The sequence below is a fragment of the Enhydra lutris genome, unplaced genomic scaffold (assembly GCF_002288905.1).
Source record: "Enhydra lutris kenyoni isolate GAN:26980312 unplaced genomic scaffold, ASM228890v2 scaffoldscaffold38, whole genome shotgun sequence".
NCBI classification, from domain to species: Eukaryota; Metazoa; Chordata; class Mammalia; order Carnivora; family Mustelidae; genus Enhydra; species Enhydra lutris.
This window is the reverse complement of record NW_019154122.1, coordinates 8,767,946-8,789,380: the sequence shown is the minus strand read 5'-3', so window position 1 is coordinate 8,789,380 and position 21,435 is coordinate 8,767,946. Positions and strand designations below refer to the sequence as shown.

At 46.4% G+C, this 21,435-nt stretch overlaps 2 protein-coding genes across 5 annotated transcripts in view; one reads left to right on the top strand and one right to left on the bottom strand.

The window, feature by feature from the left end:
* The first annotated feature begins 722 nt into the window (after positions 1-722).
* Positions 723-21,435, top strand: part of LOC111154635 (protein DDI1 homolog 2) — a 39,854-nt gene continuing 19,141 nt past the window's right edge. For 3 of the 4 annotated variants that reach the window (XM_022514379.1, XM_022514382.1, XM_022514381.1), the window contains exons 1-6: positions 723-889; positions 8,482-8,611; positions 11,262-11,495; positions 13,579-13,705; positions 17,908-18,035; positions 21,229-21,357. In XM_022514379.1, the coding sequence (XP_022370087.1) occupies positions 752-889; positions 8,482-8,611; positions 11,262-11,495; positions 13,579-13,705; positions 17,908-18,035; positions 21,229-21,357 (886 nt within the window). In that variant the 5' untranslated portion in view covers positions 723-751. The remainder of the gene's footprint in view (positions 890-8,481; positions 8,612-11,261; positions 11,496-13,578; positions 13,706-17,907; positions 18,036-21,228; positions 21,358-21,435) is intronic. The other variant, XM_022514383.1, reaches the window with a different exon arrangement.
* Positions 17,407-17,780, bottom strand: LOC111154816 (ubiquitin-60S ribosomal protein L40-like). The gene is made up of 2 exons (XM_022514741.1): positions 17,678-17,780; positions 17,407-17,600 (listed from the first exon to the last, which is right to left on the bottom strand). The coding sequence occupies exons 1-2, from the start codon at positions 17,778-17,780 to the stop codon at positions 17,407-17,409; spliced, it is 297 nt and encodes a 98-aa protein (XP_022370449.1).

The window sequence follows — 21,435 nt, the reverse complement described above, 5'->3', positions numbered from 1 at the left end:
GAGCCCGATGTGGGGCTCGATCCCAGCACCCTGGGATCATGACCTGAGCCGAAGGCAGAGGCTTTAACCCACTGAGCCACCCAGGCGCCCCGTGAATAATCTTTCTAAGCCTCAATTTCTACTTGGTAAAATACATTTTAGAACTCTCTGCTTAGTGGCGTGAGAGTTCCACAAGGGCAAAGAAAGACCTGTGTTTTTACCCATTTTTGTATCCACCTGATCGGCGCTTAATAAATGTCTCATTTGGGTGAATGAGATCGCGGACTCCACCACCGACCCCAACTCTTTAAAAATCACTCTTCGATTTCCCTCATTCCCTTCCTTCCCGCCCCTTTTCTCGCCCTTCCTTTCCCTAGCTTCCCAAGCCTTCCCTTCCCTCCAATCCTCTCCTAGCTTCCCGCTTCCTCTTCCCGGCCCGCCCCTTCTCTGCGTCGCGAAGGCAGAGAGGGCGAGGCGGGCTTTACGGCAGCCGCGTTGCGGCGGGGCGGGGCGCCGGCGGCTGGCGCGCTTGGCGGCAGCGGTGGGAGGCAGGCCGGCAAGCAGGCAGACGGAGTCGCAGGCGGGTGGCTTCGGCGGTGCTTGGTAGTGAGGGCGGGAGGGAGTGAGTCACTGAGCGTGTGTGAGGGAGGGAAGGAGCAAGCGGGCGAGCGAGCAGCTCGCGCCGTTCGCCCGCAGCACCAGCGAGGCCCCGCCGCCGCCCCGCAGCCCAGCGCCGAGGCCGGGCCGAGCCGAGCTGGGTCGGGCCCGGGCCATGCTGCTCACCGTGTACTGTGTGCGGAGGGACCTCTCCGAGGTGACCTTTTCCCTCCAGGTCGACGCAGACTTCGAGCTGCACAACTTCCGCGCGCTGTGCGAGCTCGAGTCCGGCATCCCCGCAGCGGAGAGCCAGGTATGCCGGGCAGCGAGCAGAGTCTCCCTACCGGGCTAACCCTCCTGCCCACGGGTCTCACGCCCTCCCTTTGCTACTGGTGAGAATTTGGGGGTGGCGGGAGCAGGATGGCCTCTCCCAGCCCGCCCCCGCGTCCGGGAGGGAACTGGAATTGCTGGCTGCCCCCACACACGCCGAGCGTGGGGTGGGGTACCATGGGAGGGAGCGGAGAACCTGACCGCAGACGCACCCACTGCAGCCCGAGGGGCGCGTGGACAGTTGGGCGGCCCGCCCCACCTTCTGGCTCTCTGGCCCTTTCTCCCCTAATAATCCCTCGTTTGGGGTGGTGCGGACGTACGTACATTATGAACAGCGTAGAATAGAAGCAGCAGCTCGAGGTTTGCAGGAATTCGTACATCCTGCTTCCCCAACCAGAAATACCAGTTTGGATCACTGTGGTAGGTTGTTGTGCATCTGCTTTTTTGGAGCGGGCTCCGGCTTAAGCAAACGTAATTTACCTTTAAATGTAGAGGTTTGCACTCTAAGTGAAGGAAAAAGTTTTGAGACTTCCATTACCTTGTTTTGAGGCATTTGGAAATGCCCTGTTCCCTTTTCCCTACCACATGGCATTTCTGGTTAAATTCTTAAAAAAAAAAAAAAAAAAGGGCAATTTCCCCCCTTCACCCCACCAAAGGGAGGGCAGTTATTAGTTCAATTCAAGTTGTTTGTTGCTCTGGTTTCTTCGCTGGGAGCAGGCCAGAATCTCTCTTTATTTCAGGCCATAACTCAGAGTTTGGCTGGGTTCAAAGTTCGTTGCTTTATGAGGATATTTTTGTAAAAACGGCCTAGTGTATTCTGGGTGTGATTCGCCTGTTTCATTTCCCTACCCTGCTGGAAGGAAGTTCAGCTGCTCTAACATTTCAAATAAGCAAAGTAATTTATTCTCAAAATGCCTTGAGGCTGCCCCCAAACAGAATTGGTGACGATAACTCTGGCCTTCACGCTAAAACGTTTAAATCTTAACTTGATAAGTGGACCTTGGAGGACATGGTCTGAACGTTAAGAAAATTATAGAAGTCCTGCAAGGCCCCAGAATGTAAATCTTGATTTCTTACTGCAGTTATGAAATAGTTCCCAAAACTGTTGCCTAACTACAGCGTGTTCTGCCCGGTGTCATGGTAAACAGATGTGTCAGTATTTTGTTCAGAAGCGAGTATGATTCCTTTACAGTATGTGAACTTTGGAACCTTGGCATAAAACTGAGTATCAAGAAAGATTTTGTTTCAAGGTGCAAAGTGTCACTCAAATAGGCCGACTGATGAAAGTTACAAAGAACTTGGTAAAAGGGATTCTTTGAGCCTTTTTCAGTAAACAGCTAATCCACAAAAACTGAGGAACCAGTTCCTGTCAGTGAATCCCTCAAGTGGAGAGCTAGGAAAGGACAGTTTAATTAGAGAGGGACACCCAACTCTTAAAATATTTGAAGGTGGCTTTTCTCTCACCCTGGTTAAAATCACCAGCTGGTGGGGGAAATAAAAAATTAAGATGTAAGTTGATTTTGTTGTTATTAGGACTTGGAAGAAGATGAAGGTTGGCTGGCGCTGCCTCAAATCCTGCTGGTTTTGAGTGAAGAGTGTGTCAGATTGGCACAGCGCAGGGTGTGAGGAGTTCCTCAGTCACTGAACAGTTAGGCTGACTCCAGATTTCTTTCTTATCCCTTAGGTCACCTTTGGGCATTTACTTCCTTCCCAAGCCAGATTAGCATATGCAAACCTGGGCTCCCAGTACTGTGAACCTTGTATTACTGAGTGGTAAACAGCTCCTGTGTTTCAAGTTCGTTCCTGTTGGCTCCATTGTAACCTAACACAGATCTATTTTAAGATGTCTGGTGGTCGGTTGTCTTTTCAGTTGTTTGCCCATCGGGCAGGAACAGGATCCACCCCAGACACTTGAGTCATTTCCCTTCACCAAATCATAATAGTAAGCATCGTTATAGTTCTTACCTACAAAAATGTCGCTTATGCGAGGCCCCCTCTCCCACCTCTTTACCTCCCAGATTCTCCCCTATTACTCATTTTCCCTTTCTTCCTTTCACAGTTCTCTTGGTCTCTTGACCTCTTTCCTCTTAGTTACCTTCTCCATTCTTATTCCTTCTCCTCCATTTTTAAAGGGATTTTTTTTTCGTTTTAATGTTCCTGACTATTCTTTCCCTTCAAGATCTCCACCACTGATCTCCAAACTTTTTTGGTGATGTATCCCTCTGAGTAAAATGTTTTGGAACATACATCTTTGTGATATATAAAAAGTTACAAACATTATGAACACATGTGATACACATTGTATATATATGCACATATATGTATATAACTGGAAACATCGTTATGTAATACACAGGAAGGAATACCTTGTGTCCGTTATAAACAACCATAAGATAGAATTTAAGGAAGGATGAACTCAAATAAATGGAAATGAAAATTCCAATACTGTTCTGTTCCTTCATATTTAAAGAATTGCTTTGCCTTCCCTGCATTGAGGATCACTGGTTTTGAATTCAGTCTTCCACATCAGCCTCAGTAGTGCCTAAGTATGCACTTAGAAAAGGTGTTAATTTTTAACAGCTCTGGTCTGATTATAGTAGTTGTAATGTGACGATAACAAATTTAGACTAGAAACGATCTCTTCTCCTACATGTGATTAAAGCTGGGCATGTTCCGTCTCTTAATACAGGTGTGGGCTTGGAAGCTCGTCATGGCTCTGTTTGATACTTTGATGCAGACTTGGCTGGGCAAACTTCAAAGAATTATCAGAACTCAGCTTCACTTTAAATTAACGTCTTTGTATTTTTGAAACATCATTATAATTTACCCCTGTAGGTGGCATGTGGTAAAGACGTGTGGGGAATGTGTAAGGACTCTCAAATGAAAGGCATATTTAAATACCAAATAATAGCAGTGACTGTATGATCCTGGAAAAGCAGCTCTGTACACAGCATGACTTGTGGTTTGTAAAACACTGTTTTAAATCTGTGGAAACTGAAATTTTCTGTTGTAGCTGGTTTGAACATGTTTATTTTCGCAGGTAATTTTCATGTTTTTTTATCCCCCCGATAAATACTACATAGTCATTGTAGAGAATTTGTAACTTACAGGAAAAGATAAGGACAGTAAGTTACTACCTCATAACCCCCAAATAACTGCAGTTTGCTTAAGATTTTATTATTTGAGAGAGAGGGAGCGAGAGAGAGCATGAGCATGGGGGAGAGGGGGAAGAAAGCTGTCCACTGAGCAGGGAGCCCAATGTGGGACTCAGTCCCAGGACCCTGGGATCATGACCTGAGCTGAAGGCAGACAGTTTACCCTCTGAGCCACCTGGGCGCCCCTGCAGTTTACTTTTTAGTGTATTTTTTTTTCTGTGCTTACTTCCTTTTACATATGTATCTTTTAAACACAATGGCCTGAACTACACTAACAGTTTCAACTTTCTTTGTTCCCTCAACACTACATTGTCAGCATTTCCCATCGCATATCAAATTCTTCAAATTTATCATTTTAATGGCTATATCATATACCATCCTATCGATGTACCACAATTTATTTAACAATTTCCTTATTGCTGAGCATTTGAGTTGGGGAAAATTGGAAGCAGTTATGAGTATCATTTTCATGGATATCTATATACTTAAGGCTTTGTCCCCATTTCTGATTATTTTCTCAGGATATATTCTTAGATATGGAATTGCCAGGTCTTTTGAAAGGCTCTTGGTAACTATTGCCAAATTGTTTTCCAGCAGGGCTGTAAAAGTCAAGCTGTTGCATGAAATAGTTTATGTAGATCACTTGACATACAATGGGCTTTCTGTTACTGGTAGATACTATTATGTAGCCATTCAGATGTGAGTCCAAAGATTTTGTGGCCAGTGTCTGGTCCTTACTGCTAGAAACATATTGCGATTTCTGCTGATTGAAGGCTCTCATTCAGAGACCGGGAAATGTTTGATATCATGCTTACAGGTCCTGGAGTTGTTTTAATCATACTGTTGTGGAATGTTCATTGAGAGGAGAATTCCATCTCGAGGGTGACCCCGCTGGAGTAAGTCCTCGCAGGTGGGCCATTTCCACAGCTAGAGACTCGAAGCAGTATCAGTTTTCCTGTTTGATGTTCTCATCACTGGCAAAACTAGAATTTTTAGCTTTGTGGCCTTTGAGTTGAGTGTTCGGGTAGGAAGCATCACCAGTGCCATTACTGACACTCATTTTGTTTTGACTGGTAGAAATTTGAAACCATTGGTCTGATATTCTCCTATTAAGCTAGAAGATCATTCAGACTTAAGCTATAAAAAGATTGTCTTTCTTAGACTTTTAAACCTGTCTTAACAAAAAGAAATCAGTTCTTTGTGGCAGTTACAATTTCAGCTAAGCTTTTGTTTATCTCATTTGTGTCCTTGACTCAAATGGAATACGCCTGCTGCTCTGTCAGTGTGAAGGGTCTTTGCTCCTCACCCACATTCTCCAGTCGAGTATTTTTAGGAAGTGGGGCAGATAGCATTATTCCACACTTCCTATATGTGTTTGGTGCTGGTTATTACCTGGATCTTATTGTTAGATGAGGCTGTCTTACTTTGTAAAAAAAATTATATTGTCTGCTGAGCAAAGACTGTGTTAAAGGGACACTGTGGAGTGATGTACGGTGTCTATAAGGTGGGAGGCCAAAGAGGGAGGAGTTGCAAGCGGTCTTTCTTGAGTTTCTCAAGTTTCTTGAGTTCAGTCCACTGCTCACTGCATCCCAAGGGGATGCAGTGAACAGTGGACAGGGTTTAGATCCCTCTGGTGAGGATAGGCCCTTAGTGGATGGCTTGCTAGCTCTTGTTCAGGTCACCTGGTGATTCCCCAGGCCACTTTAGACTTAGGTTTGGGGAAGCTGTATGTGGTCCTTAGGGAAGATTATGGGCTCTATAGTCAGGCAGACATGATTCCAGTCCTAGTTCTCTTCTTAATAGCTGTGTAGTCTCAGGTCACTGAACTCTGTATCCGTTTCCCTGTCCATAAAATGGGACCAATAAGGCCCACCTCATAAAACGACACTTTCATGAAAGGACGTTGGTAAGTAGGAGACCTCGGGAAGCTGTTCTGATAGCAGTGCACGCGGCAGTAGTGTTTGATTGTGGCTCCTCAGGCTGAAGAGACTCCAGTGACCTGGTGGCCCGGAGCATTCTGATGCTACTGAGTTCGATTTCCTGTTGTTGATAAATGTTCTTTTATAAGTCCAGTTAGAATGTGTCCACTGACTGTATCTCTGAATATACGGATAGTTGAGTTTCTGTACCCGGAAAATTAAGGAGTGGGCTGTGGACCACTTGGTCCCTTCCTTGTGGTGGCTTCACAGTGTCGCTGCCACCATGTAAGAGCTGCCTGCGTGGCGTTTCTCTTGGCAAGCCTCTTCTTGCTGCACATCCTGACCCGTGACACTTGTCCCTTCAGACTTCCGGTAGTTTTCCCAGCAATCCCACATGTTACGATAGGACTTTCAGGTTATATTGCAAACAGTCTGTGTTGATTCTGTTGTACCTTTACCGTGTGGCACTTAAATAAGGGAGAAGCAGAGAGTGTGACTGGATTGATGGAATGATACCTGCGGTCTCTTGTAACATGTTTGAACTCTATAGGTTGACGGTAAGAAAGAACATTATGTTTTCTAGTCATGTATAGAATTTATTAAGTATCGGCATCCCTACAAACTCTGAAATCAGTTTCTTGTGCATCCTCAGAAGTATTCGGTTTTGGAAATTTGGTTTCCCATTCGTTCTGTTCCTCACGTCAGTGCAGATTCTGCGAACAGATATGACAGCTCGTTTTTCCCTGTACAAATCCTGTACTTTTCAGGTTCCGTGTCAGGCAGTCTGACTGTGAAAGCTTTGAGGACACAAGAGGAAATGCTGTAAAATGGTAGTGGGGCAGAAAGACCTGGAAGGGACAGCTGTAGTGATTCTCGAGCCCCACCTGCTTACTTGACAAATGGGGACTGTGAAGCCTGGACCAGCTGAGGGACACGGCCCCTCTCAGAGCCAGGACAGGACTCGGGCTCCTCCGTTGGCCTGTGGCCTGGTGCAGAGCCAGTCGTTAGGGAGAAAGCCTTTCGAAGCCTGAATTTGCTCTGAATGCCCCTCTGGAGCATGTGACAGTGTGGGGTAGGTTTCATGTGCCTTCGTGGCAAAAGCACCCTGTGCCCTCCGTACCCGTGCTTCCTGTACCCGGTGCTTTGTCTGCGTTTCTGCTCTCAGGTTTTCTTCAGTGTTTGGTCGCACCTCATAAAAATGTTTTTATTAGTAGTACATCCCTGATCCGTTTTGCCATCTGTGTTTAGTTGTTCTTTTCTGAATTTCTTCCCCTTTCATCTTCCAGTCGTAAGTGTGACCGAGCTTTGTGAATGGTAGGAGGGATGCAGAGCAGGTGGCATTTGGAAAACTCGTGGACGTGCCAGTGTCGTGCAGGATCACTTAGAAGTGGACACACTGGGTGTCACGTCCAGCTTGGTGACTGTAATTAACAGTGCTGTATCACATACTTGAAAGCTGTTAGGCGAGTCCATGTTTGAAATTCTCATGACACGCGCGCGCACATACACACACACGACATTTGAGATATGGCGAGCAAAACAACATCCTATCCTCAAGTAGCTTACGTTTTAGTGGGGGCAGAAAGACAATAAAGAAATAGATTTATAGGGGCGCCTGGGTGGCTCACTGGGTTAAAGCCTCTGCCTTCGGCTCAGGTCATGGTCCCAGGGTCTTGGGATCGAGCCCCGCATCGGGCTCTCTGCTCAGCAGGGAGCCTGCTTCCCTTCCCCTCTCTCTGCCTGCTTGTGGATCTCTGTCAAATAAATAAATAAAAAATCTTTAGGAACTAGATTTATAGCATGAGAGGTGAGGGTATATTTTATTTTATTTTTATTTTTTTTAGATTTTATTTATTTATTTGACAGAGATCACAAGTAGGCAGAGGTGGGGGAAGCAGGATCCCCACCGAGTGGAGAGCCTGATGTGGGGCTCAGTCCCAGGACCCTGAGATCTGGACCTGTGCTGAAGGCAAAGGCTTAACCACTGAGCCACCCAGGCACCCTGAGGGTACTTTTTAAATAGACTGATGAATGAAGGGCTCTGAAAAGGTAATGTTTGATCAGAGACCTTAAGAGAGAATGACTGGGGAGCACCTGGCTGGCTCAGTCGGCAGAGCATGCAACTCTTGATCTCAGGGTCGTGAGTTCAGTTTCCACATTGGGCATAGGGCCTACTGTAAAAGGAGATGACTGGGAAAAGAACATTCCTTAGGTAGAGAGAAGAGCAAGAGAAACAGTCCCAGAGGGAAATTGATCGTGTTATTTGGGGAGCGGCAATTACAGTATGAGATGAAGTCAGAAGGAGAGCCAGGGACCAAATGGTTTGGGCCTAGTTGGTAACGGGAAGGACTTGGGCTTTTGTTCCAGGTGTGATTGGAAACCACTGGGGGGTTTTGAGCAGGGACTGACGTCTGATGAAAAGGGACGCTGGACGTAGTCTTCCTGCTTTGTGCCGTGTTACTTCTCAATGCTTTCTACTGTACAATCTTTTCTGGTCGTAGATTGTCTATGCTGAAAGACCTCTCACAGACAACCACAGATCGCTGGCTTCCTACGGCTTGAAAGATGGGGACGTTGTGATTTTACGACAGAAGGAGAACGCCGACCCTCGACCTCCGGTGCAGTTCCCAAGTAAGACATCCCTGACACCAGCATCAGGAGAGAGTGTGACATGGGCCGGAGCAGTGGACTGCCTTCGGGTTCAGAGTGCAGGGTACAGGCTCTGACTGCCCCTTGGTTGCTGTGTAACCTCGGATGTGTTAACTTTCCTACATCCGTTTCATCACCAGCTGTGAGATAGGCTGTGAGAATAGTGCACTCGCAACCTTTGGCACACAGCGCGTCCGCGATAAACCTTCGCTTCTACTGTTATCAATAATAACTTTATCCTTGCGAGGGACTTAGGAGGCACCTCTGCCCGTGATTCCTGACTGACTTTTGCTACTTTGTGCCTGGCCTGCTGCTGGCAGTCAGCCAGGCACGTGGCCCTCCGTTACACGGGCTCATCACTGTTGTGGGGGAAGAGATTCCTCTTTATAATTTGTTATCACTAATAGATGAAGCTCTGATTTTAAGTAATGTCTTCAGTGTTACGCAGCTAATAAATGAAGACATGGGAACAAAATGTGGTATTTTTTCCCATTATACTGACCTTTATGAGCATTAAGCCGCCAGACCACCAACTTCTGTTCCTTCCCTGCCAGCCATGTTAATCCTGTGAAAGGAAGCTGTTGTCTGTCTTGATGTTCCATCCAGATTAGGGGTTTATAATCTGGAATCTGTGCATTGGGATTTAGAGTGATTCTGTGTCCCTGAAAGAATCACAGAATTGGGTAGCTTCGAGCATGTGTGCATTTGATGGAGAAAGGGTCCGTAGCTTTCTTCAGATGCTCAAAGGGGTTCCTGATCTGTAGAAAGTTGACAGGGTTATGAGAGGGAACTGTTTGATGAAATGTAATAGTGTTTTCCATTCCCTGTTATCTTTGGATAGATTTCTTTCAACAGTTTTTAGTCATTAGGATGGTTGCTTTTATAGTTTTATAGTTTGTGGTAACAGCTGATGGGTGTCTGGGTGATGATGACAGACCCCAGCTCAGAACACAGTGCTTCCATTCAGCCTGAAACTGGGGCTGTGAGAGACCGTGATGCACTGTTCTCCCGGATCGGGGTTACAGGAGTCCCTCAGGGCTACTGTTAAACTTTAGAAAGAGCTGGGATTCGAACGTGCCAGTCAACAAAAACCAAGTCTGCCTTTGGTTAATTCGGTGAGATGGTTAGTTCTGGAAAGTGACTGGTTTTTTTTTTGTTTTTTTTTTTTTTCCCTGCACTCTCCCATGTGGACCAGACAGCCAGTAGGTGGGGGTGGGGAGAGGATCTTGGTCTATCAGGTAAACAGGTTTCTCAGAATTACTCTGAAGCGAATGGACTCTCAAGATAAGTGTAACAGGGTTAGAGATAAAATTTCTTGACCCACAGAGAAGGCCCGCCCCTCTGTTTTGCCGGTTGGTATAGATTAACTCCCTCAAACGTGTACACGCACACATAAACATTTACTAGCTGCCCACTGAGGTCTGTTTGGAGAAAGTATCTAGTTGAACCTGTGCTAAGAGGCAGAAACTGACGCTGGAATTTAAGGATTCCCTCCTTCTGTTGATGTCCTGTATGCTTCAGGACGGCCTCAGACTTGGGACAGGAGTGACCCTCAGATACATTTTTGGGATTGAGGAGATGCAGATCCACTCAGTTCTAGCGCCCCATTCTCGCTCTGCTCTACTTTTTCTTTGCTAAGGTAAAAACTCCTTTTTAAGTAACAGCTTTATTGAGATACCATTCATATACCATAAGTTCACTCATTTAAAGGGTACAGTTCATTGATTTTGAGTATATTCCAAGTTGTGCAGCCGTCACTACAGTCAACTGTAGCACATTCTCATCACCTTAAAAATAAACTGTACCCATTAGCAGTCATTCCCCATCTGCCTCCAAGCCTCCTGGTCCTGGGCAACCATCAGTCTACCTTCCGTCTCTGTGTATTTTCCTATTCTGGACATTTCGTATAAATGGAATCATATAATATGTGGGTCCTTTGTGTAAGACTCCCTTTTATTTTCCTTTCATTTTAATAAGGTCAGCCCAGCCTGGATTTTAGAACCTGGGAGTTGTAGCGTTTAACTCTGTTCTATCTTTTGGTGACCTAAGCACTGAGAGAGAACCTGAGCATGTTCCTTTTCTTCTGTTTGTCTCTCCTGTAAAACAGTTGGACCTGCTCGCTCCCCAGGGCGTAAGAGTTAGCAGTGATGCACAGATGAAAGCATAAATTCCGACGACGAATGTGTTCAGAAACTGGTAGAATTTTACATCTAAAATGGATTCAGGTCCCTTGGATTGTATAGTATTCTTTCCCCAGGGTGTGCAGGCTCTTTGAAACATGTCAAAGCGGACTGGGATTTTTCTCAAGAATTACATTCAGAATTATGTGGTTATGTTTATTGAGACTAGCTTTAATGTTTTAAAAGCACAAATAAGTAAAAACTTGTCATCTCTCCTGGGGTACTGTATAAGCCAAAAACCTAGGGTTACTACCACTGTCGGCACCCCCTTTTCTATTCTTGCCTGTGGGTTCACCCAGACTGCGGTCAGTTGAGAGCGGGAGCAGAGCCAAGGTCAGATGTCTACAGTTAGCATTTACGAACATGCCATGTACCAGCAAGTGCTGTTCCCTTCAAATGCTTGTTTTCATGGAGTCCCTGGAAGTAAACTTTGAACCGATTTTCCCCAACAGACTTACCCCGCATAGACTTCCGTAGTATAGCTGTGCCCGGCACGTCAGGCTCCCGTCAGCGCCAGCCACCAGCACAGCATTCCCACTCATCTCCTGGAGACATAGCTTCATCTCCTCAGGGCTTGGACAATCCGGCCTTGCTCCGAGACATGTTGCTGGCCAACCCCCATGAGCTGTCCTTGCTGAAGGAACGCAACCCGCCCTTGGCAGATGCTCTGCTCAGTGGAGACCTTGGTAAGCTTACACGTACGGAAGACTGGCAAGCTGACCCAAGCGGAAGTAGTTCCGTCGCAGCACGTGTGGAGAAACTCAGGCAGCTGGTGTGTTCAAGCCTCCGCGTCACGCGATTGCTTGAACCTACCAGGTGCTTTCTGAGAGGTAGATCCGGGCTAGTGTCAAAGGCTGAGTTTACTGGCAGTAGCGAGAGAATTTGACATCTGCATGGAGTTCTGAAATCCAGCTTGACCAGCCTCCTCCGTTGACCTTTTTTTCAAATGGTTTTCACAGCGCATGACCTAGGTGCTCCTATTTTAACCTGTTCAGTTAGACCCTCAGTTTGAGAGCACCCCGGTAACCCAGCTTGCTGCCAGGTGAAGTGCTTTTAGTTACAGAAAACATGTCTGGTGCCATCAGCCTGTATGGTAAAAGGGAACAAACCCTTTTATTTTCTCCCGCCCCAAGTCTAATGGGAGCAGGGTTGTTGCCAACAGCTTGTTTGGAACTGCATTTGATCCATTCTTATATTAAATAGAACACTTATTTTTAGTTAGCTTCATGAATAAAGTTTTTCTCTGTAAATTTCTCTAGTTTTATTCTTGGGCTTATGAAACAGTACTGATTAAATTTTAAAACATGACAGACACTTAATAGCTTATTCTTCAGTTGACCATCTTTTAAATCGAGGTAATACTTACCTAACAGAAATGCACAGATTTTTTTAAGTATACAGTTCATTGAGTTTTTGCAAACTCAATGTAACCACCCTAGTCAAGATACAGAACGTTTTTCTCCAGAAGTTCCAATATATTCTCTGCGGCAAGTCAGTTTCCTCCCCTGATGGGCTGCTGCCATTCTGATAATTGTGGTTTCAATCTTCATGTAAATGGAATCGTACACTGTGTCCTCTCTCATGTCAGGCTTCTTTTGCTCAGCTTAATGTGTTTTAGATTCATTCATGTTGTGTGTGTTAATAGTTCATATGACCATTTTTCTGGTGTCTTTAATTTCTTATGTAGCAGATCTAGTTGCCAAAGACCATGATGATGGCAAGTTGAAGTTTATACATTTTTATGCATCCTCATTTAAGAAATAGCATAATTAAGGTGGTTCTTGTAACACACATTTTCTAGCAAGCAATATTTCCTCTTCACTCATTTTGCTGCCTATTATTCCCCAGGTCAGATAGGTAGGCTAACAGTAGTTTGCATTTAACTTACCTGGCTTAAGGCAGAGGGTGCTATAAAGGGAATGAAACTAGAGGAAAAACAGGGTTGTGGCACATGGTTTTCAGTGGTGGTGGTGGTGATGGTGATGGTTTTTTTTTTTTTTTTTAAGATTTTATTTATTTATTTGACAGACAGAGATCACAAGTAGGTAGAGAGGCAGGCAGAGAGAGAGGAGGAAGCAGGCTCCCTGCCAAGCAGAGAGCCCGACGTGGGGCTCGATCCCAGGACCCCGGGACCACGACCTGAGCTGAAGGCAGAGGCTTTAACCCACTGAGCCACCCAGGCACCCCGGGTTTTTTGTTTTTTAATTGAAATATAGTTGACACACAACGTTACCGTAGTTCACGTGTACAACACCGTGATTCAAGTCTGTGCCTTAGTTGTGCTCGCTGCAGACACACTGCTTGTCACCACACAAACACTTTTACAATACCACGGACAACATCCCCTGTTGTCATGCTGTTTTATCTCTAGGTAATAGGTTCATAAGGGCAGCCGGGAGGAAAGCAACGCAGCCATTATCTGCCACACAGATAGTCATTTCCATTCATTTCAACTGAAATATTGTTATCTCTGGGTAAAGACACTACAATGGATAACTTCTTACAGGAAGAAATGATTTTTGCAAAGACTTAATTTCTTCATATTAAATTTAGGTGACGTGTACTTCATATTAAATTTAGGTGACGTAGGTAGTCTTGCCTCAGAAAATAGCAATGTATTTGTAATGTAATTGCTCATTTAAAATAATTCTTAGGCATCCTTTCTGCATCTCTTTACAGTTATATCTTGAGAAACTGTTTGATCTGGAAGAGTACTAATGAAGAATGGAAATAGAGCGGTACTCAAGATTTTCTCCCTTATTTTTGTAGAGAAATTTTCTAGGGTCCTGGTGGAGCAGCAGCAGGACCGAGCCCGGAGAGAGCAAGAAAGGATTCGTCTCTTTTCTGCTGACCCTTTTGATCTTGAAGCTCAGGCAAAAATAGAAGAAGATATAAGGTAATGACCCTTTTCCTAAAGAGCAAGCTTTAGAGAATCCAGAGTTCCCAAATCACAGGTGACCCGGTGTCAGTCGGGTATCTGCTCTGAAGCAGCCTCCTTGTTTTTGTATTTGAGAGAGCAGTTCCGCCTTTTAGGTCTTCTTTCCTCTTCCGTTTTCCTCACGTGTTGATTCAACATATGACAGTGGTACAAGTACCTAACTTAATGACGTTCTCTTCTAAAAGTTGAGTGAAGACTCCGGGACTGGCCCACAGTGCGTCAGCAGAGCAGCTGCAAGTAGATGACTCCGGGACTGAGCAGTGGTCCCTGCTTGGTGAGACTGTTTGGGCGGCTCTACAGGCTGCCTGACTGCGGTCTCCGTCCTTAGACATAATGCGTGAGCCCTGGTTAAATTAAACCCAGGCTTGGGTGCAATCTTGGATCAGAGAGCGATCTCTGGACAGATGGAACTCTGTGGTCCTAGGTCTGTTTGCCTCCTGCAGCTCTTGCACTGGCCTCAGTGGACAGCTCTAGCTTCCCTAATGCTGTGGTTCTCACCTGGGGCTGCATTAAAATCACATAAAAGGCTTTAAAACTGTAGGTGCTTGTGCTCTACCCTCAAATCTGATGGATCAGAATCTTAAGAGGTAGGGCCAGAGCAGGTACAGTGATGCTGATGCCAGCCTTGGTCACATTACTAGTCACGAGCTAGATGCTCTTCAGCCCCTTAGAATGGAAGGACAGCTGCCCCCCACCCCCATTCCGTTTTTGTTGCAAATGGTGAAGGCCTTAGTATAGTCTTCCCTGCCTTTTCCGTGTTCTTGGTTTTCTGTGGTTAACTATAGTCTCCAAGCAGATCAGAAGATCAGTAGGAGCGTCATACCATGTCACAAAACCTATGCCGTTCATCTCACTTCATCTTACCACGTAGGCGTTTTATCATCCCACATCACCGTGAGAAGCATGAGTACAGTACAGTAAGGTGTTTTGAGAGAAATGCATTCATAGAATGTTTACTACAGAATATTACAATTTTTCTATTTTATTATTGGTTATTGTTGCTTCTCACTGTACTTCACTGATGAACGAAGCTTTATCGTAGGTGTACGTACACAGGAAGAAACATAGTATATGTGTAGGATTTGGTACTCTTTGTGGTATCGGGTGTCCACTGGGGGTCATGGACTCTATCCCTTGCAGACAAGGGGGGACTGCTGTATATGAAGAACTATGTTCTTTGCAGTCATAGTCTTTTGTTACTCGAATGAAGCCCAACTTGGTCATTATATTATACTGTCAGCTTGGAAGTCAAATAATGGTTATTTTATTTTTTGTTTCTCTGACTACATCTGAAATCAGGGAAATTTAAGTTATTTGTCAGAATCAGTTGACAGCCCCAAGCCATTCTTGTTCTTTTTGATGAAGTGCCCACATTAATTGCATCAGTATATTAGTATATGAATATCTTTGAAAAAAACATCTCACTAGTTAAATCTACCCAGAGAAATAGAAAGACATTTGTGTTCTCTGAACTAGACTCCATTGCAGCTCTAAGGGAACTTGACATAATTCTGAAGAACAGACATGTTCAATCCAGGAAGCAGGAGCGGTGGGAAGGAAAGTGGGGAGGCATCATAGCCAGACCCTGACACTGCCCTGTTGGCAGAGTAGCAGTGAGAGGGGGCATGTTTGTGTGTCTTGCGGGGGAGTGGGGGAAGATTAAGGAACTGGGGTAATGTGTACACTCTTTTTTTTTTTTTTTAATTTTTTTAAAAGATTTTATTTATTTATTTGACAGAGATCACAAGTAGGCAGAGAGGCAGGCGAGGGGTGGGGAAGCAGACTCCCCGCTGAGCAGAGAGCCCGGTGCAGGGCTTGATCCCAGGACCCTGAGATCATGACCTGAGCTGAAGGCAGAGGCTTAACCCACTGAGCCACCCAGGCGCCCCGTGTACACTCTTTTAAAGAATACCTTGTGCTTCTCAAGAGATTCTCCACATATAGAACCCAGAATAGCCAAAATGACTGGTATTATCTCAGAATCTGATTTTGCTGAAATTTAACTTGGTTGGAGTCAGTGCAAGGTCAGGAGTATACAACTAATTTTAGTTCATTTCTAAATTTAAGAATGTGGCATCAGAGAAGAGCCGTGTAATTCTGTCAAGTGCTTCCTGCAGTTTTCTTTGGTACGCTGCACCAGTAATTACCCAGGGTGCAACTGCACTGGGGTACGCGAGCTTGCGTATTTCCCTAGACTAAATAAGCGTGCCTTCGATTTCCTGAAAAATTTCGTGTATTATTACAGAATGGCTGATAAAATGATCAGTTCAGTTGAGGGGGAGTATTACTATGAAAAGGACAGGCACCGCAGTTTAGAGCAGGGGTTGGCAAGCTTCCCATGGAGTGCCAGGCAGTAAATACTTTAGGGTTTGCAGGCCCTGCTGTCTCTGTCGCAAGGGCTCATTTGTGCCAGTGCGGTGCCAGCGCGGACCTACCTGACACGACCACTCGGAGACCAGCAGTGCGGCTGCGCTTCCATGGGGGTGTTTTGTTTTTTTCTTTTTTTTAAAGGTTTTTATTTATTTGACAGAGAGAGAGAGTACAAGTAGGCAGAGCAACAGGCGGAGGGAGAGTGAGAAGTAGGCTGTCTGCTGAGCAGGGAGCCAGATGCGGGGCTCGATCCCAGGACCCTGGGATCATGACGTGAGCTGAAGGCAGCGGCTTAACCCGCTGAGCCAGCCAGGCGCCCCATCCCATGGGGGTTTGTTCACACAAACGGATGGTGGTCCAAACTGGTATAATTTATCCCCAGTCTGGGGCCCCATTCTGTTTGTGCCTCAGTCTTCAGGTACTTGGCCCAGCCCCCGCCCTTGTTCTCATTTATGTTGGTAGCATTTGGTGTTTGTTTGTTTGTTTGTTTTTGCGTTTGGTGTTTTTAAAAGGAGGTTGGGAATGAAGGTACGGGAGGTTGGAGAAAGCTAGAACCCCCTTTTATATCCTTTTCTTATGTGGGAATAGAATATGTCTGGTGTTTGGAGGAATGGTTTGACAGACAAGTGAACTGTGTGCTCTGTGTATGTGTGTGTGTGTGTGGTTTTCTGAGCGATAGCAGGTAACTAGAGAGACATTTGCTCAGCATCTGCTCTTCTGTCAACACTGTTCTAGATGTTCTCCATCTCTCAGCCACACTACAATCGGAGCTGCTACGTTCACGTACAGGTAGAAAACCCAGTCTCGGGGATTAAGCAGAGACACAGTACAGACTGTTAACACCCATATATTATATTTGCCAACTATTTCTAACGCACCTGACATGGGAAATGTACCCAGATGTCCAGTAAATCCTCTGTTAAAATTGAAGCATTCATGAAATTCTCACATTCTACAGAATTAAAATGTCGTGACCCTTATACTCCGGAGGTTTATTCCTGTTTCTGAGCTCAGAAAGGGAGCAGAACTGTTTGGTGTGAGAAAGCCATGTGCAGGCCTTCAGATTTGCTGCCAGCTGCATCTCACCGCCTCACCTGTTCCAAGAGAGAGCACCGGTACCCATTTCCATGACTCAGCTACTATAATAGCGGCGAAAGAGGTGTACAGATGTTGGGTTGGTTTTTTTTCCCCCAGTCAGTTTAGTGAAAGGAAAGCTATGGAGGTTCCAAGGCCTTGGGGCTCGGGCAGGAGGCTGCCCTGCAGGCAAAGGAAGAGCCGGTGGGGTGGCCTTATATGACCTCCTTCTTGGGGCGCAGGGGGCTGGTGTGGCCGCAGTTCTTGCAGCGGTGGACAGCGTGTGGGTGTGGGCAGGCAAAGCGCTGGCGGCCGATGATCTTGCCGCGGGTGTGTGTCTGGGCCAGCTGGCGGGGGGAAGGCTCGACGGCGCCGCCCCACAGACAGAGCACCAGGCGCAGGCTGGACTCTGCGGCTGCTATCGTCAGAGTGTCCGTCCGTCAGCGCTTTGCACGTAAAATCAGACCCTGCTCTCAGGTGGGATGCTCCCCTTGACTTGGATTTTGGCTTTGATGCTCTCACTGGTGTCACTGGGCTCAACCTCGAGGGTGATGGTCTTGCCCGCCAGGGTCTTCTCGAAGTTCAGCATCTCTGCGTCTGCCGCTCAGCTGCTCGTTGAAGAGAAAGCCAAGTCTGTTTTGAATGTTGTGACTTTGAAATAGATTCCCCTTCCTGGAAATAATGATCTTACTGTGCTTGGTTTTGGTGTGTTACAGGCAACAGAACATTGAGGAAAACATGACGATAGCTATGGAAGAGGCTCCTGAAAGTTTTGGCCAAGTAGTGATGCTTTATATTAACTGCAAAGTGAACGGACACCCTGTGAAAGCCTTCGTTGACTCAGGTGACATCTTGGTCTTTGTCTCTGCTGTCTGTCCGACATTCTGACCTGACACGGGGAGAAGGGGGGTCTGGTGCCTGTGAAAGCGGGCAGTAGCCTGGACTGCTAACGAGCCTGGGGGTCACCTCACTTGCCCACCTTTTGTTTGTAACAGATTTATTTCTTAATCATTTCTTCATTGGTTTTGTATCATGCAGTATGTCCTTTATCTTCCTACCCCCTGATTGGGCATCCTGAATTTTTGGGATACCTCTGTAAGAAGTTTGCGAGTACATGGGTTTAGAAGAAGGAGCCGTGAGAGGCAGCTATGTGGGGTGTAGGTCAGACCAGTACCTCATCATGGTCTGTATGGCAGCCCTTTGCCGGGAGCTGCGAGAAGTCGAAGCATGTTTGAATCAGGGCTCTTGCCCTGGGAGAACTTGACCCCTAGGTCAGCAGACAGGGAGTTCCCCACCTGAGATTGTGAATAGTGCCTGTACCAGCTGGTACCTTTTCTCGCAGTAGTAACTGCTTTTCAGTCAGACCATGCAGAGCACCTCATGGGTGTGGCTCATTGGTCTCATGTGTCTTAATCCTGGGTAGCTCGCTCAGCCTGTGAGGTGGTGGGATGAGCTCCTGGAGTAGTGAAAGGCCCTGTTCAAGTACGACTTTCCTGCATTCGTTCATCCACAGCTATCTGAGCTCATGCTAGGTGTTTGTGTCTTGAGATACATACGTTCCTGAGAGAACGTATCAGTACATTTGCTGATTAGTCAGTTTAAAAAGTGTCTGTTGAATGCCGTAGGCGGGGCACTTGCGCGGAGTGTTTGGGAGGAAGACTCACCAACTGGAGCTTCATGGGGCTCGTATGAGTGAGAGAGACAAATGCGTACATAAGAGACCCTAAGGGTAACATTCAACGTTTACTGAGCCCTTACCGTGTGCCAGGCAGCACACTCGGTGCTTAAAATAGATCATCTTAATTTCACTTAACCTTCAGGTTATCCCAGGGAGCTGTGTTCAGCTATTAACCCTGTTTTGTAGATGAGAAAACTTAGGTGATGTTGCTCTTCAGGTAGACAGAGCCCGTGAGTCGTGGACTTCAGATTCAGCCCCAGATCTGTTTGATACCACAGCTCAGTGACCACAAAAATCAGATGCATGTTGGCTAGCCGTCTGGGCCGCTCAGGCGTGGCTTCCCCCCAGAGCGGGCATCGGAACTGCCCTGTGTCCACAGGCAGAGGAAGGGGCTTGGGGCCGAGGCTTGAGAAAAGGCAGGAGAGTGTTGAAAGGGGCCCTTCTTGTCTTGGGCTCGCTTACTCTACAACAGTAAGTAGCTTTTGTGCAGTAGAAAGGGGAGAGAGGAAGAAAAGAGAGATCGCTTTCTCCAGTTTTCTTTTCCTTCCTTTTTGCTGGACCTTCTTGACTCTAACCTTCCTTAAATGCCAAGAGCTTTTAGTGCCCATAAAGTGTCAGGTGCCTGGTGAGTAAAGTGAGTGGGAAGTGATGGGATTGAGTGAGAGGGGAGAGCACTGGGCAAGGCCGGTCAGCTGCAGAGGAGGCGTGGTTTGACCTGGGCCTTGAGCATGAGTGGGAGTCAGAGAAAGTGGGGGGGGCACTCTCTGTAGGAGGGTCAGCAGGAGTGAGAGGCAGAGGGAACAACTGGCTCCTGTCGAAGTGAGGGGTTTAGAACAGAGTGAAAGGCTGATAGCTGCATCTTTTTGGGCTGCTATAAAAGAATACCATCAACTGGGGGGGGGCGGCTTATACACAACAGATTTCCTTCTCCTAGTTCTGGAGGCTGGGGAGTTCCGGACAAAGGTACAGGCAGGTTCAGTGTCTGCTGAGGACCCACTTCAAGGTCGCAGATGTTCACCTTCTCGCTGTGTCCTCACATGGCAAAAGAGTGAGGGCGCTCTCTGGGGTCTCTTGCACAAGGACACTCATCCCATTCCGGAGAGTTTCACCTCCATGACCTGATCCCCTCCCACACACCCCACCTGCTAATGCAGTCGCATTAGGAACGTAATGGTTTCAACATAGGAGTTTTGGGGGGGACACAGACATCGGTCTGTAGCAGCTGGGGGCACTTCGGCTGGGATGAGGTGGACTGTGCAGCTGTGGCGAGGGGGTGTGAGGCTGATCTCACAAAGAGGAGGAGCTGTTGAGGATTTTTTAAGACTAAAAACAGTGACAGATCTGGAAATTCTGTATCCCTCAGGGTCAGCGTCAGAACTATTTCCTTGCTTTAAATTATACCTCTGCAGAGTGGTTTGGAAACCAGAAAAATTGTCCACTAGTGAGGGGAATAGGGGGTGAGCTGCGCTGGTTGCTATAATTAGAAGAAGGAAGGTCAGAAATAGAGATTGCATAAAACTTACTCACAGGGTTGGAGCAGAGTCTGAGAGTGGGGAGAAGGCTGAAAGACAGGGAGTCACACGTGAACAGTGCCGAGTTTTATGTTGCAGGAAAGTAATTTCATTGGTAAGAGAAATCTGAGGTGAGCACTACTTGGGGGAGAAAGGGCTTTATACCTGTTGGCTTCGAGAAGGAAATGTCCAGCACACGGCGATAGACTAGAGTCCGTGGGAGACTAGGACTACATGTAGGGGAAACAGAGACTGTCTCCTGCTCAGGACCCTCTGGCCGCATGGGTGAACACACGCAGGAAAGGACCCTGACTGCCCTCTTGCCCTGGGGCATGCTTGTTGGTGCAGAGATAGGGAGTTCAGCTCTTCCTTGTTCAAGAGACGGCAGGTTTCACCTGGTAAATTACACTGTCCCAGAGTTTGAAGTAAAAATAATCTGATAAGATGTTTAGAGATACTTGGTGAAGACGGATCTGAGCGTGAAGTGGCGCTTACCTTAGCGTTCCCTATCTGTAGACACTGGTTCGACTTTCTGGAAGTCCCTTCCAGTTGGTTTTGCTTTCTGTCTGTAAAGTTTTAAAATGTCATCCAATTATTACATTTCAACAAAGTATTCTTTCGCTCCCTGCCAGGTTTCTACACTGTTTCAGATTCCAGCCTGGAATTGAAAGTTGAATTCAGTGTAGTGGGAACAGCTAAGGACTAGCTTAAGCTAGGTGTGAGTAATTGTACTCAGACGAAAGCCTGGGGGTGTATTTGCTCTCTGCCCTATTTCAGGCTGCATTTTTTTAATCTTAACACAAGTGTGGGCTTTGTTTTTATTCTCTGATGTTTCCCTCCACCTCCAGGTGCCCAGATGACTATTATGAGCCAAGCTTGTGCAGAAAGGTGTAACATAATGAGGCTGGTGGACCGTCGGTGGGCAGGGATCGCCAAAGGAGTGGGCACCCAGAAGATTATTGGAAGGGTACATCTAGGTGAGCAAAGGCACTGCGGGAGTCTTTTCAGAGTAGCAGATTCTTAAAAATTTATTCTACATAAGTATATCTGCTCTG

Excerpts from the sequence above, each read along its gene's own strand:
- LOC111154816 (XM_022514741.1), bottom strand. The coding sequence starts at position 17,780 with ATGCTGAACTTCGAGAAGACCCTGGCGGGCAAGACCATCACCCTCGAG. Across the intron at positions 17,601-17,677 it reads CAAAATCCAAGTCAAGGGGA|AGTCCAGCCTGCGCCTGGTG; the intron begins GCATCCCACCTG and ends TAGCAGCCGCAG.